The sequence below is a fragment of the Bubalus kerabau genome, chromosome 13, assembly GCF_029407905.1.
Source record: "Bubalus kerabau isolate K-KA32 ecotype Philippines breed swamp buffalo chromosome 13, PCC_UOA_SB_1v2, whole genome shotgun sequence".
In the NCBI taxonomy this organism is placed as follows: Eukaryota; Metazoa; Chordata; class Mammalia; order Artiodactyla; family Bovidae; genus Bubalus; species Bubalus kerabau.
Window position 1 is genome coordinate 54,876,498 of NC_073636.1, and position 14,290 is coordinate 54,890,787.

The window sequence follows — 14,290 nt, forward strand, 5'->3', positions numbered from 1 at the left end:
CTCGCATTCGCGGGCTGCTCTTCACACCTGAGGCACAAGCGCGGAGGGGTGCCACCGGGCTCACAATCCGCGCCAACCTGTGCCGGCACGCGCCATGCAGCCGCATCATTGCCACCTCTGTGGCTGCGGTAGCGAGGCCAGACAGGTGCACACCTGCGGGGCTGGGCCCGCGGCGCTCCAGGACATGCCCATGTTACTGCCAGGGGTTGCCCCATCCCGCTGCGCAAGACTGGGACCAGGGCGCGAGATCCGTCCCGCCGGGGGGCAGCGCGCAGGCGCGGCGCGTGGCTGCCCGTCGACCTCCCGGCCTGCCCCGCGCTAGCTGACGTCGCGCCGCCTGGTCCCCGCCGCTGCTGCTACCGCTGCCGCTGCCGTCGCCGCCGCTGCCCCTGCCGCCGCCGCCATTGGAGTCGGCGCCTCGTCAGTGCGTCCCGTCCCGCTAGCCGCCTCGCGCCTGCCCACGAGCGGCCCGCGCGTCCGGCAGCCGCCGCCGCCGCCGCCCGGCCGGCCGGCGCCCCGGGAGGAGGCGGCGGGCCCGGGGCCGCGAGAGCTCGGGTGACAGGCCCGGCCTCGCGGGGAGGCCCGAGCCGGCGGGCGCCCTGGCCCCGCGCCGCGCCGGCTGTTCATGAAGCATGTCGGCCACCAGCGTGGACCCCCAGGTAGTAGCGGGACCGGGGTCGCGGGGCCGGGCGGCGGGGTCGCGGGGGCCGCTCACGGAGCCGGGGTCTGGGTCGCGGGGTCGGGCTGGGGTCATGGGACCGGAGCGCCGTCGTCTAGGGCCACGGACCGGTTCGGGCCGGAGCTCGTCGCCCGCCGGGAGGGGTTCTCGTGGATAAGTTGTGTTTCTTCTCCCCGGGTGCTGTCCGTTCGCATGTCCGGCCTGCGGCGAATCAGAGAACAAAAGGACAAGATAATAAAGGTGAGCGAAGTCGGGACGGCAGCCAGGGACCGGGGCGGAGGGGCTCGGGAGCGGAGGGGGCGGCGCTCGCCGAGACCCGGTGCACGTGTATGGGAGAGAGAGAGGTCTCCGAAGCGGCGGCCAGGACCGCGGAGTTTTCCTTCCTCAGCTTCAGGGAGAGAAAACTTCGGATTTTGATATTGAGGGAGACGAAACAGGTCAAAAACAGGGAGTTTTCAAGAAGTAAGTAAATCGACGGAGAGAGTAATTTCGTAGTTCCCTCTTTCCTCAGGGTAGTGGCGGGGGGAAGGGAAGGAGGCCAGGGGCTGAGCGACCCTCCTGTCTGTGACCCCAGGCGTGGGGCTGCCCCTTGGCCCTGTACTCTGGCGCCTTACCCCAGTAGTTGAAGCCTCTGTCTTTTGAGTGTCTTGTAATCTCTTGGGATAGTCTGGCTTGGGGTCCACCCCTAAAACTCACTCCTGGGAAAACTGGTGACGCTTCATGTTTACTCCATAGACTATTTTGAACCGGGGTGTGTGTGCCTCGGGTGTAACCAAATAGGGTTATCACGTTTGGAGATTGGAGAAGGCCCAGCACTTCTTACCTTCCCCTCCTTTCCTGGCTGAGTGTGGTGACAGTGGAAAGTAAAAGTGCAGCCAGATAATAGTTCAGAGACGTCCAATTACAGCTTCCCAGCCTCACTCCCCACTCCTCGCGGGGCATACAAAGACCTTTGAATGCATCACCTTTACCAAAACCGGGTTATGAGTTCCTGGCATTATCTCATCTGTACCTCTGTTTTGTTAGTGTCTACCAAATTCCAATTAATTTTCATAAAAATCGTAATCTAAGTTATTGAAAGTTTTGTATCACTTTTCTAATTAACTGTGTATCAATTCTGAATGTCTGCGTCCATTTTTAAAGTAAAAGCAATTTCTAGAAGTTGATGGACATAAACTTGACTTTTTCCAATTTCCATGATTAAAAGCAACGTTTTAAGAATTCAAAGGTAATATGTTCCAAATTTTCTTGCAGTACAAAATGGTTCTTTGCATCAGAAGGATACCGTTCATGACAATGACTTTGAGCCCTACCTTTCTGGACAGTCAAACCAGGTGAGTTTATCTTTTTATAACATATTTGCATTTATTTCACCTGAGTTTTGGAAAAGTAAATACACCTTTACTACTTATTTCTGATGTTATCATCCTGAACAACAGAGATGCAGACTATAAAATACGAAAGGTAAAGTAAGACACTGACAAAGGCTTGTTTTGAAGAGCAGCATCGCATGGAAGGTGGGGCATGAGCGCAGTGAAGCTGGTCTTCTCTCTGGAGGAGATGACATCCCACCGGGGCTGGCAGGCATGCGGCATTCTAGTTGGTCGGTCTCAGCATTGCTGGGTCAACGATGGCATTGCGTTTGACAAAGTGGAGCGGCACTTAGTTCTCTGAAGCTTTCCAGTGACTTTTTTTTTTTAGTTCTGAGCGATTGGAATTTTGGTCTAGGAGCAGCTAGAGCAGGACTCTGAAGTGAGGCTCCATCTTTAGGTTCTTCATGCCACTGCTGACTGGGACACTTTCTTGATGGCTTGCCCTCTCTGCTTGCTTACTTTTCTCTAGACAGTTGAAGAGGTGACTCCTGACAGAGTTGTGGGCAGGGTGAGACTACAGGGCGCCCCTAGAGCTCAAGGCAGTACCTAATGGGTTGTAGCCATCCGTTCTCTTAGGTGTTTTCTTAGCCTTGGCAGTAAGGGGATTGTGGATTGAAGTGCTCTGTTTGGGGGGCTGTCTTGCACACTGTAGGATGTTTAGGAGCCTCCTGGGCCTGCATGCATGAAATGTCATTAGTATCTGCATGCTATCCCGTGTGACAACCAGAAATGTCACAGGTGTCTTCTGGGGGGCTGTGTTGTCCTGTCTAAAACCACTAGGTCAGTTTGAGTTCAAGTTTAAACAAAACATCTGTCACTTTTAAAGTGCATGGTGTATGTTTGCTTTAAAATAAAATGAGGCTCTGCCTCTTTCCTGTGGAATGAAGCTAGGCTGCCTGTTTCCTTGCTTGTCTGCTCTTCTCTGGAGTGTCTTAGGGCTTTTTTCCATTCTCTTTCCTGCTCCACTTGGCAGGACAGAGGCTGAGGGCCACACACACCCCACCCCACCCCACCCCACCCCATCCCGGAGAACCCACCCCTCCTCTCTGCAGGACAAGGGACTGCTCTGTGATGGCCTTTCAGCCAGAGGCGTGGCAGGAAGTTGAGCAGACTTAAACTTATTTCTCTTGCATGATTTGCTCCAGCAGTGTTATGTATTAAATTTTAACCAAAAATATCAGGAGAGGAGGTTGCTTCACTTAAAACAAAGTTTCATAAGGTAGGATGTTTTTAAAAGGAGTAGATGGCTTCCTTTTTTTTTAAAGTTTATTTTTGACTGCTCTGGGTCATCTTCATCGCTGCATGTGGGCTTTTCTCTAGTTGCAGCAAGCGGGGGCTACTCTTTGTTGCGGTGTGTGGGCTTCTCATTGCGGTAGTTTCTTTTATTATGGGGCATGGGCTCTGGGGCGTGTGGACTTCAGTAGTTGTTGCACATGGGGTCAGTAGTTGTGCCTCACGGGCTCTAGAGCACAGGCTCAATGGTTGTGGTGCACGGGCTTCGTTGCTCTGTGGCATGTGGGATCTTCCCAGAGCAGGGATTGGACCTATGTTCCCTGCATTGACAGGCGGATTCTTAATCACTGGACCACCAGGGATGTTTGAGTAGGTGACTTTCCGATGTCAGTGGAGTACTCCCAGCTGTCTTACTCTGGGGAGGCCATTGGAAAGACTGGGGTAGGTTGGTGCTGTCAGTGGACACTTAAAAAATAGCCCCTTCATTCTGCATGTTAAGATGTGCTGTTCTCAGCAAGATGACTAGACAGCACATCACTTAAGAGGGACTCTGTTGAGAAAACTCTTGATAGAAAGTAGACTGTCCAGAAATGCCCAATTGTGTAGGAAGCATGCCACTCAGGAGAGCTCTTAGATCCTAGTTTTCCTGGCCTTTTCATATTAGGGACACAGACCGTGAGGGCCAGAGAGGTTCTGCTGTGCCCAGTGGCAGAGCCAGGCTGTGGACTGAGCGGCAGGACCTCTCACAGCATGCAGCAGGGTCCATGGGTCCTGTGTGTGCCACTCCTTTCTTCACCAGGGCTGTGATGCCATCAAGAATCCCTCCTCTAGATGTGGGCTCTGCTGCTATATCCTTCCAGGCTGCTAATGAGGAGGCCTGAGTGGTGATCGCTGTGGCCAGGAGCAGTGAGTGCCCACTTCCCGTCTGTGCGCTCAGTCTTTACTGAGGTGGTGTTGACATGAGATGAGCTGTATGTGTTTAAAGAAGGCGGTTTTCTATGTGACCTTTCCCTGGTACGCATGTGCACCTGTGGAGCTGTTGCTAAGGCAAGGTTGTGGGCATATCCATCAGCCTTGTGATGCTTTCTTACCTTTTTTTAACCCAGACGTGGTGTGCGGTAGCCAGTTGGAGACACTGTTTTTCTGGTTTGTGAAGCCTTAAGGCTTCAAATGATTTGGAAAACATTTAAAAGCACACCTGTCAGTTGAGTTAGGTGACTTGTACCTGCGCTTTAGTAGGTCTGCCTTCCTCAGAAAGGCTCGGGGTTCCTGCTTCTGGTGTGTTTTTCTTCCTAATGGCCTCAAGGAGCATCCTTATGTAGCAGCTCTGGATCTGCTTCTGTGACTTGAAATACTCATCAGTCAGTATTTTGGAAACGATGAGGGTAGAGAAAGCACAGGGGAGGACAGCAGGACTGGGGTAGGGGGCCCAGGAGCGAGGATGAGAGGCTTTGGGTGGGACCCTGGGGATTCCCTGGTAGCTCAGCTGGTAAAGAGTCTGCCTGTAAGGCAGGAGACCCTGGTTCAGTTCCTGGGTCAGTAAGATTCGCTGGAGAAGGGATGGGCTATCCACTCCAGCATACTTGGGCTTCCCTGGTGGCTAAGCTGGTAAAGAATCTGCCTGCAATGCGGGAGACCTGCGTTCAATCCCTGGGTTAGGCATATCCCCTGGAGAAGGGAACAGCTACCCACTCCAGTATTCTGTCCTGGAGAAGCCCGTGGACTGTATTATCCATGGGGTCACAAAGAGTTGGACACACTGAGCGACTTTCACTTTCTGGGGCTACCAGATCGTCCTGACTTTGCCCTTCTCAGGGCCTTCCTGCTTTCCGGTTCTCTGTTTTTACCTCTGAAAGGTAAGGAAGGACTGAAAGGACCCAGAAAATTCCTGCTCAGAGTTTTGGAGACAGTGCCTCTGAGTTTGGTGTGAGTGCTACCGGCTAACAGAGGGCCGAGTGTGTGGACGGAGAGGGTCCCGGGGCTCAGCGTCTTCACTCGAGCATCTGGTTGTTGGCACACTCAGCAGCGTCCCCACTCGTGTTGATGCTGACAGAAAGGAGGAAAGTCACCTTTTTCACTTTTCTCTTGAATAATTCAGTTGTTCTGGGTGTAATGAGAAACTTTCGCCTCCTAAGAAAAGAATGTTGTGTGAATTCACTCGTTCCAAGTGCTAGTGCCGATTCACTGGGAGTCAGTGTAGACCCATTTGGGAACCTTTTCAAAAGCTTTGCCGTTGGTCGTGTCCTCTGATGAGATGTGGGCAGAGCCCCTCAAGTGCTGGGGGTGTTCCTCCACTGTGGGATCAGCATGGCATCACCTCGAGAACTCATGTCGCTGTTTCTCACACGCCATCCTGCGAGGTCGAGCTGGCTTGTCCCTGTGTGAATGCTCCTCAGCATGCTCCGCAGGTGGTGTGTGTGTCTTGGGCTTCTGGAGGCTCCTTTCTGTTTCCCCTCCAGTCCCGTCTTTTGGTCACTGTAATGGTTGAGTCACTGTATCGTTTGTGAAACTTAAAGCATTTGAGTAATTTCAGAATTTCTTTCTTCTCAACAAAGTGGATATAGGGGTCAAACATTTCAACTTTTAAAAAGGTGATTCTGGTCATTGAGAATGAGAGACTCTTTTTCCTAACGTGGTTAAGTTTTAAGTATAAAATAACTCCTAATTGTAGAATTAATTTATGGATTTATTGTGTTTTACTGTTTGGGTTTTGAAAAAAGGTTGCCTGGGGCTGACTGTCAACGACTCTGAGTTTATACTGTTTGGAGTGTCCATTTTGTTTATCACTTTAGATTTGGTCACGAGGAGGTGTCCTAAGAGTCCAACACATAGGGGTGTTTTTTCTCCCATTACTGGACTAATTCTGCCTTGAAGACCTGCCAGCCTTCCTTTTTTGAGGCCCTGAATTATACAGAGGCTATAATTAGATGTCTCATGTGTGAAAGCAGTCGTCAGGGTGGTTTTACCTGAGTCCTCCTTAAGAGTTTGTTCTGTACTGCTCCTTTGACTAGACCAGTGATACAGCTGTACAGATGTGTTAGTGTGCTCAGAGGAAGTGGGCAGTTTGTTTTATCCCTTTGGTCTCTGCACCCATGTCCCTGGCAGGTAAGCTTGAGCCTCCTGACCTGGGTTGCATGGCTGACTAAGCAGACAGCGTGTTTGCTGTCTTAGGAGCCCAGCTGGGGAGCGTGTCTGTAGAGCCTGAGGCCACAGTTAGACGGGCTTCCAAGGGGCGGGGGTGATCACGAGCAGCCTGAACCCTGGTTGGCCCCATAGCCCGGCTCACGGAGCGAGCACAGCTCAGTTGCCCTGTGACCTGGAGCCTGGACAGTTGGCCTAAGCACCATGTACTGAAGGCCTCGAGCCCCATCTTTGTGGGGAGGGGATGCAGACCACAGCGAGGAGGGCGCCGCAGGTTCCCTGCTGATCCCAGCAGCCTCACCTGTTACTCTGCTGCCTTGCTCTCAGAGTTTGGAAGGAGATCTGGCTGATGTGGGACTGGGCTGCCAGTAAGATGGGAAAGAAAATATATATGCAGTTCCCAGTGCTGGAGATCACTGCACACAGCCTGCTTGTGCCCCGTGGTCCTGTGGGGACATACAGTGTCAGGAGGGGTCAGGCAGGGCTGGTTCAGAGCCCAGCTCTCCCAGTAAAGGGGACCCTGGCATGTGGAGACGCTATGGAGACTTGCCCATCCCCCATAGCTGGGTCCCCTCTGAGAGCCTGCCCAAGAAACAGTGGAGACTGAGGGGGCCAGACCTCTTTGGGCTCAGGGTTGGAGGTCCAGGCAGATGTCCAGAAAAGCCTGTGGAGGGGTCTCTGGGGCGGCCCTTGACAGGGGCAGGAGTCCTGAGGGTTGAGAGTGGGAAAGGTATCCATCCAGGCGCGTCATTAGCGAGCGTCCTGGCTGCTGTTAGAAGCGCCTGCTGCCTCTCGAGCACTTCGTCACTCTGCCTGTGCTGCCCGTGTCCTGCTTGAGCGTTACTGCTGTAGGACAGAGACCTGCTCCTCAGGCTGCTTCCTGTGAGTGGTCACTCTTAAAAGTAGTGGCGGGGCGGGGGGTGTCTCCTGACTCAAGTCATGATCATGACAAGTGGTCCTGAGTGTTTGGGTGGCCACGTGGGTCGTCTGGGTGTTTGCCCTCTGTGTCCTGCCCGGGCTCCCGTTGTGTGCTGCTCACACCTGCGCTGAAGCAGACGTGCTCGGTGTGGCAGTGTCTCTGCCATTTCACAGCCTAACTCTTCCCGTGCTTGTTTTCACAGAGTAACAGTTATCCCTCCATGGCCGACCCCTACCTGTCCAGCTATTACCCGCCATCCATCGGATTCCCCTATTCCCTCAACGAGGCACCGTGGTCTACTGGAGGGGACCCTCCAATCCCCTACCTCACCACCTACGGACAGCTCAGTAACGGAGACCACCACTTCATGCATGATGCTGTTTTCGGGCAGCCTGGGGGATTGGGGAGCAACATCTACCAGCACAGGTTTAATTTCTTCCCTGAAAACCCTGCCTTCTCGGCCTGGGGGACGAGTGGGTCTCAGGGTCAGCAGGCTCAGAGTTCAGCCTACGGGAACAGCTACACCTACCCACCAAGCTCCTTGGGTGGCACGATTGTGGACGGACAGACAGGCTTTCATGGTGATACCCTCAACAAGGCACCAGGAATGAACAGCCTGGAGCAGGGCATGGTGGGCCTGAAGATTGGGGACGTCACCACCTCTGCAGTCAAGACGGTAGGGTCGGTCGTCAGCAGTGTGGCCATGACAGGCATCCTTTCTGGCAACGGTGGGACGAATGTGCCCTTGCCAGTGTCGAAGCCGACCTCATGGGCTGCCATTGCCAGCAAACCTGCTAAACCACAGCCGAAAATGAAGGCCAAGAGCGGGCCTGCCATCGGGGGGGCGCTGCCCCCGCCACCTATTAAACATAACATGGACATTGGTACTTGGGACAACAAGGGACCTGTGCCCAAAGCCCCGGCCCCCCAGCAGGTTCCAGCCTCCTCGGTGGCCCCCCAGCCCCAGCCGGCCATGCAGCCTCTTCCCGCCCAACCTCCCCTTCCGGTCCCACCACAGCACACGGGCCCCCAGCAGCTGCCCCAGACCCGCTGGGTTGCCCCTCGTAGCAGAAATGCGGCGTTCGGGCAGACCGGGGGCCCCGGCAGCGACAGTAACTCCTCTGGGAGCGCTCAGCCCAGCACGACCCCGAGCGCAGAGTCCCACCCCGTCCTAGAAAAACTGAAAGCCGCCCACAGCTACAACCCCAAGGAGTTTGACTGGAACCTGAAGAGCGGGCGCGTGTTCATCATCAAGAGCTACTCAGAGGATGACGTGCACCGTTCTATCAAGTACTCGCTCTGGTGTAGCACAGAGCATGGCAACCGGCGCCTGGACAGTGCCTTCCGTGCCCTGGGCAGCAAGGGACCCGTCTACCTGCTCTTCAGCGTCAATGGCAGCGGCCATTTCTGCGGGGTGGCCGAGATGAAGTCGCCTGTGGACTACGGCACCAGCGCTGGGGTCTGGTCCCAGGACAAGTGGAAGGGCAAGTTTGACGTGAAGTGGATCTTCGTAAAGGACGTGCCCAACAGCCAGCTGCGGCACATCCGGCTGGAAAACAATGACAACAAGCCGGTCACCAACTCGCGTGACACCCAGGAGGTACCCCTGGAGAAGGCGCGGCAGGTGCTGCGGATCATCGCCTCCTACAGGCACAGCACCTCCATCTTCGATGACTTCTCACACTATGAGAGGCGCCAGGAGGAGGAGGAGGTGGTGCGTAAGGTGAGCCTGGCTGGGCGGGGTCCCTGGCCCAACACGGATGTTAAACAGCTGTTGCCACAGCACCTGGGTCCTTGCCAATTGTTCAGAAACAATGGGTCGCAGCCTCTGTTGTAGAGGACTTGGGTGACTCGTTATAACAGGGCTTCCCAGTCTCTGTCCAGCCTGGAACACTTAGAATTCTGTGTCCCCAGGGTGGACAGGCGAGGCTGCTGGGCCAGGTGCTCCCACTAAGGCCCAACTGGGCGTGGCCTTCAGCAGTGGGGACACTCCAGTCTAGAAGTGGCTCCTGCTTTATTCTGTCTTAAAAACCCAGTATGCTGCAGTTTCTGGAAACATGAATCTGCTCCATCTAACAAGCAGTGGGCAGGGGAGATTGGGATGCAGACAGTTCATAACTGGAGTGTGTGTGTCTGGAAGCACAACCAAGACCCTTGAACTGGTCTCTGAGTGGGTCCCCACCTCCTGTGCCAGCGCATGGGCTGAGTCTGCTTGGTGGGAGACCGGCCCAGAAATGGGGAGGACAGGGCACTGGCACACCTGGTAGAGCCGTTGTGTTAAGAGCTGAGCCTGAGATTCTTCCTGCTTCTTTGGTATTAAAATGTCTTTTCTTTCATGAAATATCAGTTGATAATAGGTGGATTTTCAATCCTTTATAGTTTTCTGTGTTGTTTTTTTTTTTTAAAAAGATGCTTTGCCCATCTGGGAATTCAGTGTCCTGAGTGTTTTCTGACAAAGGCTTGTAAATAGGACATAAAGCACAGTGCTGGTAGCAGTTTGGAAGTTACACAGACTGACCACCCACAAAGCTTTGGAAACAGGTTGGTCGCACTGCCTCTTTGGGGCGGAAGAGAGATGTCTTGTTTGCTTTCAGTTAGTGTGAAGTGGGTATGAAATGAAACGCGGAGATGCTGAATTTGCCTGGATAAGATGTAGGTCTTACTCACGAGACTTGAAGCCCCTGGTGACCAGATGCTGGCTCTGCGTGTGTCTCACGCGCTGTGGCCCTTGGTTCTGATGGTATAGTGAGCCGAGGGGTAGACTTCCGCCCTGCCCTGTGGCTGTGTGAGGTACCTCTGTCCTGGAACTTGCCTCGTGGTCATGTGCTTGCATGTCGGGAACAGGTAGACAGAGGAGCCGCCCAGACCCAGACCCGTGGGGCCCATGGCTTCCAGCTGTTCCTCTGGGAGCCTCTTCAGCAGGGCTGTCCTCTGGCTTTGCTGGGAGGCTTCCCTGGGCTGTCCCTCCCCCTGCGGCAGGGGTACTGCAGAAGCAGGCACCGTGAGCCAGCCACCTTTGTTCACAGGGGTCAGTGCTAGGTTAATTCACGTCCTGGAACCCCAACCTGTTGCTGTCCTAGAGAGATCTCAGGCCTCTCTTGGGCTCGGTGGGCCGTGGAAGAGTGTGGGTGGGTCTTGTATCTACCAGGACCCTTGTCCCTGTGGTTCCTTCTGGAGTTGGCAGCTGGCACTGATTTCCTGGCAAGAATTGGGTGTGTCCTTAAAAAAGACGTGACCAAGATGAGGGTGGAAGCAGCTCCCTCGTAACATCTGAGCTTGCTGGTAGGGCAACCACCACCAGGAAGCCCACCCTGGAGATTCTCAGGTAGTCTTTTTGTTTATCAGCTGGTGTTTGAAATGATTGTGATGCTTAGAGACGTGTTGTGTTGAAAGGTAAGATGCACTTGCCGTTGGACAGGCGTGCCGCTGTCCTGCACCTCAGCTATCCATCTGAAAGCGGGCTGGCTTTGTTGGGAAGCACCTGGTCTCATGGCAGCTGGATCAGACCCAGGCGTGCAAGCCTCTGGGCTTTAAATCTAGAGATGGCTACTCCCTAGAGCGCTTAAAATAGTGCAGGTTTTAAGTGACAGAATCAAGCTGGAGAGTTCCTCATACGACCAGACTGGCTGCAGCCTGTGGTCAGCTCTGCAGACATAGCGATTCCATGGAAAACTGGGCAGAGATGGAGGGTCAGGATTGAGCCTCTGCTGAGGAGGCAGCGATTGGCCTCTGTTGGGCTTGGTCTGAGAAGGGGCTGTTCCAGTCTCAAGGTGGTGGTCGTTGTCATGGTTAGAGGAGTCGGGGCTGTGGGAGGAGCCCGCCCTTGTCAGCATCACTTCAGCCGCAGCCACTTTGAACTCGGAAGAGAGTCCAGCCTTGCTGTCCAGGAGTGGCAGGAGCTGGGCTCTTTCTAGGAGGGTACAGGACACACAACTCCTAGCGTTTCCAGGTCAGAGATCAGGGTGGGAGGCACAGTTAATTCCTGGAGTCGTAGCTGTCCACTAGCCTGCCTGCTTACCCACATACTTTGGGGCTTTTTCGGGACAAGGGGACAGTACGAAAAGTACGGCAGGTGCTCCTGCGGTTGACCAGCCCTGGGTGGGGACATGGGGGACCAGGGAATTGGGGTCTTGTTAACCTGAAGGTACGTGAGGTCAGTTTTAGCAAAAGAGACTGTTTTTACTGCATTATACTGTATGTGTGTAGTGACTCTTTATTGTTTGGGTGTTGCGTCATTGACCAGCCTCTGCCCAGCAGGGTCCTTTCCCAGCTTCATCCTATCGAGAGGGGCAGTGGGTGGGGGGGCAGCAGGAAACGTTGCCATATTTGCAGTCGAGTCAAGTGGCATATCGTAAGGAGAGCCTGAGATGGCTTTCAGCAGGCGGGAGGACATGGGGACGTGGAGGGCTGGAACTGTGTTCACAGGCTACTCACACGCCCGCCCTGGGAAAGGTGGTCCTGTGGGCAGTAGGAAGCAAACTGGCCAGAGGAGCCTTCCCTGCCCAGGTGTCACCGCATGTCGGCAGTTATCAGGTGCCTGGCCCAAGTGGCCAGAACGCCGAAGCTTGGAGCTGCCATGGGTGGTGGCCAAGCAGGGAGCAGGGTCCAGGTCTGGCCACAGCACCTGGACTTGGAGGCAGATTGTCTGTGTGCGCGGAGGCCCGTGTGTTACACTTTCTCCTTTCCTTACAGGAACGGCAGAGTCGAAACAAGCAGTGAGGGTTCAGCAGGCTCTCGTGCCGTCTGACGTGGGGCTGCGCGGCTGGAGGGCGTGTGCCTGGTGCTGTCTCCCGGCGGCGGCTCTGCTGGCCTCATGCAGTGCTCGCCTGCTCACATCTTTATGTCCTTTGTAGTTTATTTTCGCCCAGATGAATCTGCATTCATTTGTATTTTTTCTATGTATCATATAGTATTGTAGAACTCACTAATAAAGGACTATGTTTTGTCAGCTTATCAATCACACTGACCTAAGGCGAAATGTTAAGTATTCTTAAAAACAAAAACTTAATTCATCCCAAAGATTTATTATTTGGGGGGAACATTATGTTCCTATTCTTATATTCTCAGTCATTTAACATCTTTATGTGAGACCTTTTGTCTCTCACCCCTTTTGCTTTAATATTGAACATAAGACACCATGAGTTGTCTGCCATTTTGCGTGTTGTGTTTTAAATTTGCTTCCCTTCAGGATGCTGAAGTCCACAGGCTGATGACCGACTTGTTCAGCTGCTTAGCCATTTCTTCTGTTATCTGTCTGAGATGCTCATCTGCCCGTTTGACATCTACTAGGCAGAAGGATAAATTTCAGTTTTTCAAAAGTTTGGTGAACCTGCTCTCTTCTTGGAGCACCTGCCTCCTGCCTCCATGTGTGCCTGGGATCTGCTGCGTTCCTGGTCGGAGGCGACCACAGGCTGGGCGCGGAGGGGTTCCTTCTGTGTGCAGACCATTTGACGTCCCCCTTTTCTTCACTGGAGAGTCCTTGAGCTGTTTCACGTTTTTATAGCAATCATACTGAGCTTTCAATGTGAGATCTGGTAGTCCAGATGGGTGTGATGGATGATGCTGCCGGTTGTAAAGCTCAGTTTGTGGGGTCTAGACGTTCCTTCATCCTGTTGAATGGGCAAAACAACAAATCTTTTAGAAACTTAATTTGCTGTCATGTTTTATGGAATGAGGGGCCACTGAAGAACTCGCCATGGGAGTTAGAGCATGAACGTGGTGTGCACGCCTGCCTCACGCTCACTGCACACGATTCGAGCAAAGGGCCTTCCATGCAGAATGCAGGTGCTTCTGAAAACTGTGTGCTCGGCAGGCCCTCCGAGTCACAGTGCAGACTGTTTTATTTAGACTTGTATTTAGAACGTGTCACTTTCTTTGAACCGTTACCGCCTGTGCGGAGTCTCGGACGACATCGGTAACTTTCTCTAGAAGAATACAAGCCTTAATAAACAATACCCATTTAGCAAGTCTTCTGTCACTTCATTCTTCACCCCTCCTCTACCAATTAACGTTTTAACTGCAGAGCCGGTTAACTCAACTCTCCAGAGGCCCGTGTGTCCCCCACGTCTGCTGCCATGTCTCACGTGTGCTCAGTCGTCGGGCAGCCTCAGAGAGCATGCAGTTCCTGGCTCAGCACGTGGTTGGTGAGCAATGTGCCGACGGCCGCACCGTGCCGGGGTGTCCACCGGCTCCCGCACTCAGTGGCAGAGGCCAGGGCAGGGTCGGCTGCTGGCTGGCTCTGAGGGTGTCCGCCCCACCCTGCTGGCTTTGTGGACACTTGGGACTGAACATGCCGAGGAGGGCAACACATGCAGGTGTGGGAGGGGTTGCGGGGATGTGCATAATCACCATGTCCCATCCTGCTTTCAAAGGGTTGCTGCTTGGCAGCTCTTCCCTCACACCCAGCTTGTCAGCCTGCCTTGTCCCCCCTCTGTCCACCCAGAAGCCTGCCATGCAGGAGTTCCATGATGGGTTTCATCTGCCCAGTGTGCTCCACGCAGTCCCTCCGGCTCCAGAGGTTTCCTTGGAGGGTCTGACTGCAGACCCCATCCTCACGGGCTGGTCCGCAGAGAGCTCAGCCTGCAGGTGGCTTCTCCCTTGGTGGGGTCCTGCCCCTCTGGCCCCTTGCCATCCAAGATCTCCAGGATGGGGAGGCAAGAGCTGAGCTGAAGCAAGAGCTCAACTGAGATGAGATCTGGAGCCCAGGCCCATGCGTGGGTCCTCATGTCACCGGCAGCCAGCACAGCCCCTTGGGCTCCTGGGCCCTGTGTGCAAATTGCCCTCCCACACATACACATGCTGGTTCCTCCCCCTACACACACACACACACACACACACATACACACACATGCTGGTTCCTCCCATATCACACACACACACACACACACACACACACACACACACACACACACACACATACACACACATGCTGGTTCCTCCCATATC

At 54.1% G+C, this 14,290-nt stretch overlaps 1 protein-coding gene across 5 annotated transcripts; it reads left to right on the top strand.

The window, feature by feature from the left end:
• Window positions 1-316: 316 nt before the first annotated feature.
• On the top strand, window positions 317-13,307 carry YTHDF1 (YTH N6-methyladenosine RNA binding protein F1). 5 transcript variants are annotated; one of them, XM_055544493.1, is made up of 6 exons: window positions 318-659; window positions 895-919; window positions 1,934-2,013; window positions 2,119-2,143; window positions 7,548-9,068; window positions 12,038-13,307. In XM_055544493.1, the coding sequence occupies exons 3-6, from the start codon at window positions 1,940-1,942 to the stop codon at window positions 12,062-12,064; spliced, it is 1,647 nt and encodes a 548-aa protein (XP_055400468.1). In that variant the 5' UTR covers window positions 318-659; window positions 895-919; window positions 1,934-1,939; the 3' UTR covers window positions 12,065-13,307. The 5 variants fall into 5 exon arrangements, with proteins under 5 accessions (XP_055400465.1, XP_055400468.1, XP_055400464.1 ...); XM_055544490.1 differs by lacking the exon at window positions 895-919 and having other exon boundaries at window positions 317-659; XM_055544489.1 differs by lacking the exon at window positions 2,119-2,143.
• The last annotated feature ends 983 nt before the right edge of the window (window positions 13,308-14,290 follow it).

Excerpts from the sequence above, each read along its gene's own strand:
- YTHDF1 (XM_055544488.1), top strand. The coding sequence starts at position 872 with ATGTCCGGCCTGCGGCGAATCAGAGAACAAAAGGACAAGATAATAAAG. Across the intron at positions 920-1,933 it reads AAAAGGACAAGATAATAAAG|TACAAAATGGTTCTTTGCAT; the intron begins GTGAGCGAAGTC and ends ATTTTCTTGCAG. Across the intron at positions 2,144-7,547 it reads CAGACTATAAAATACGAAAG|AGTAACAGTTATCCCTCCAT; the intron begins GTAAAGTAAGAC and ends TTGTTTTCACAG.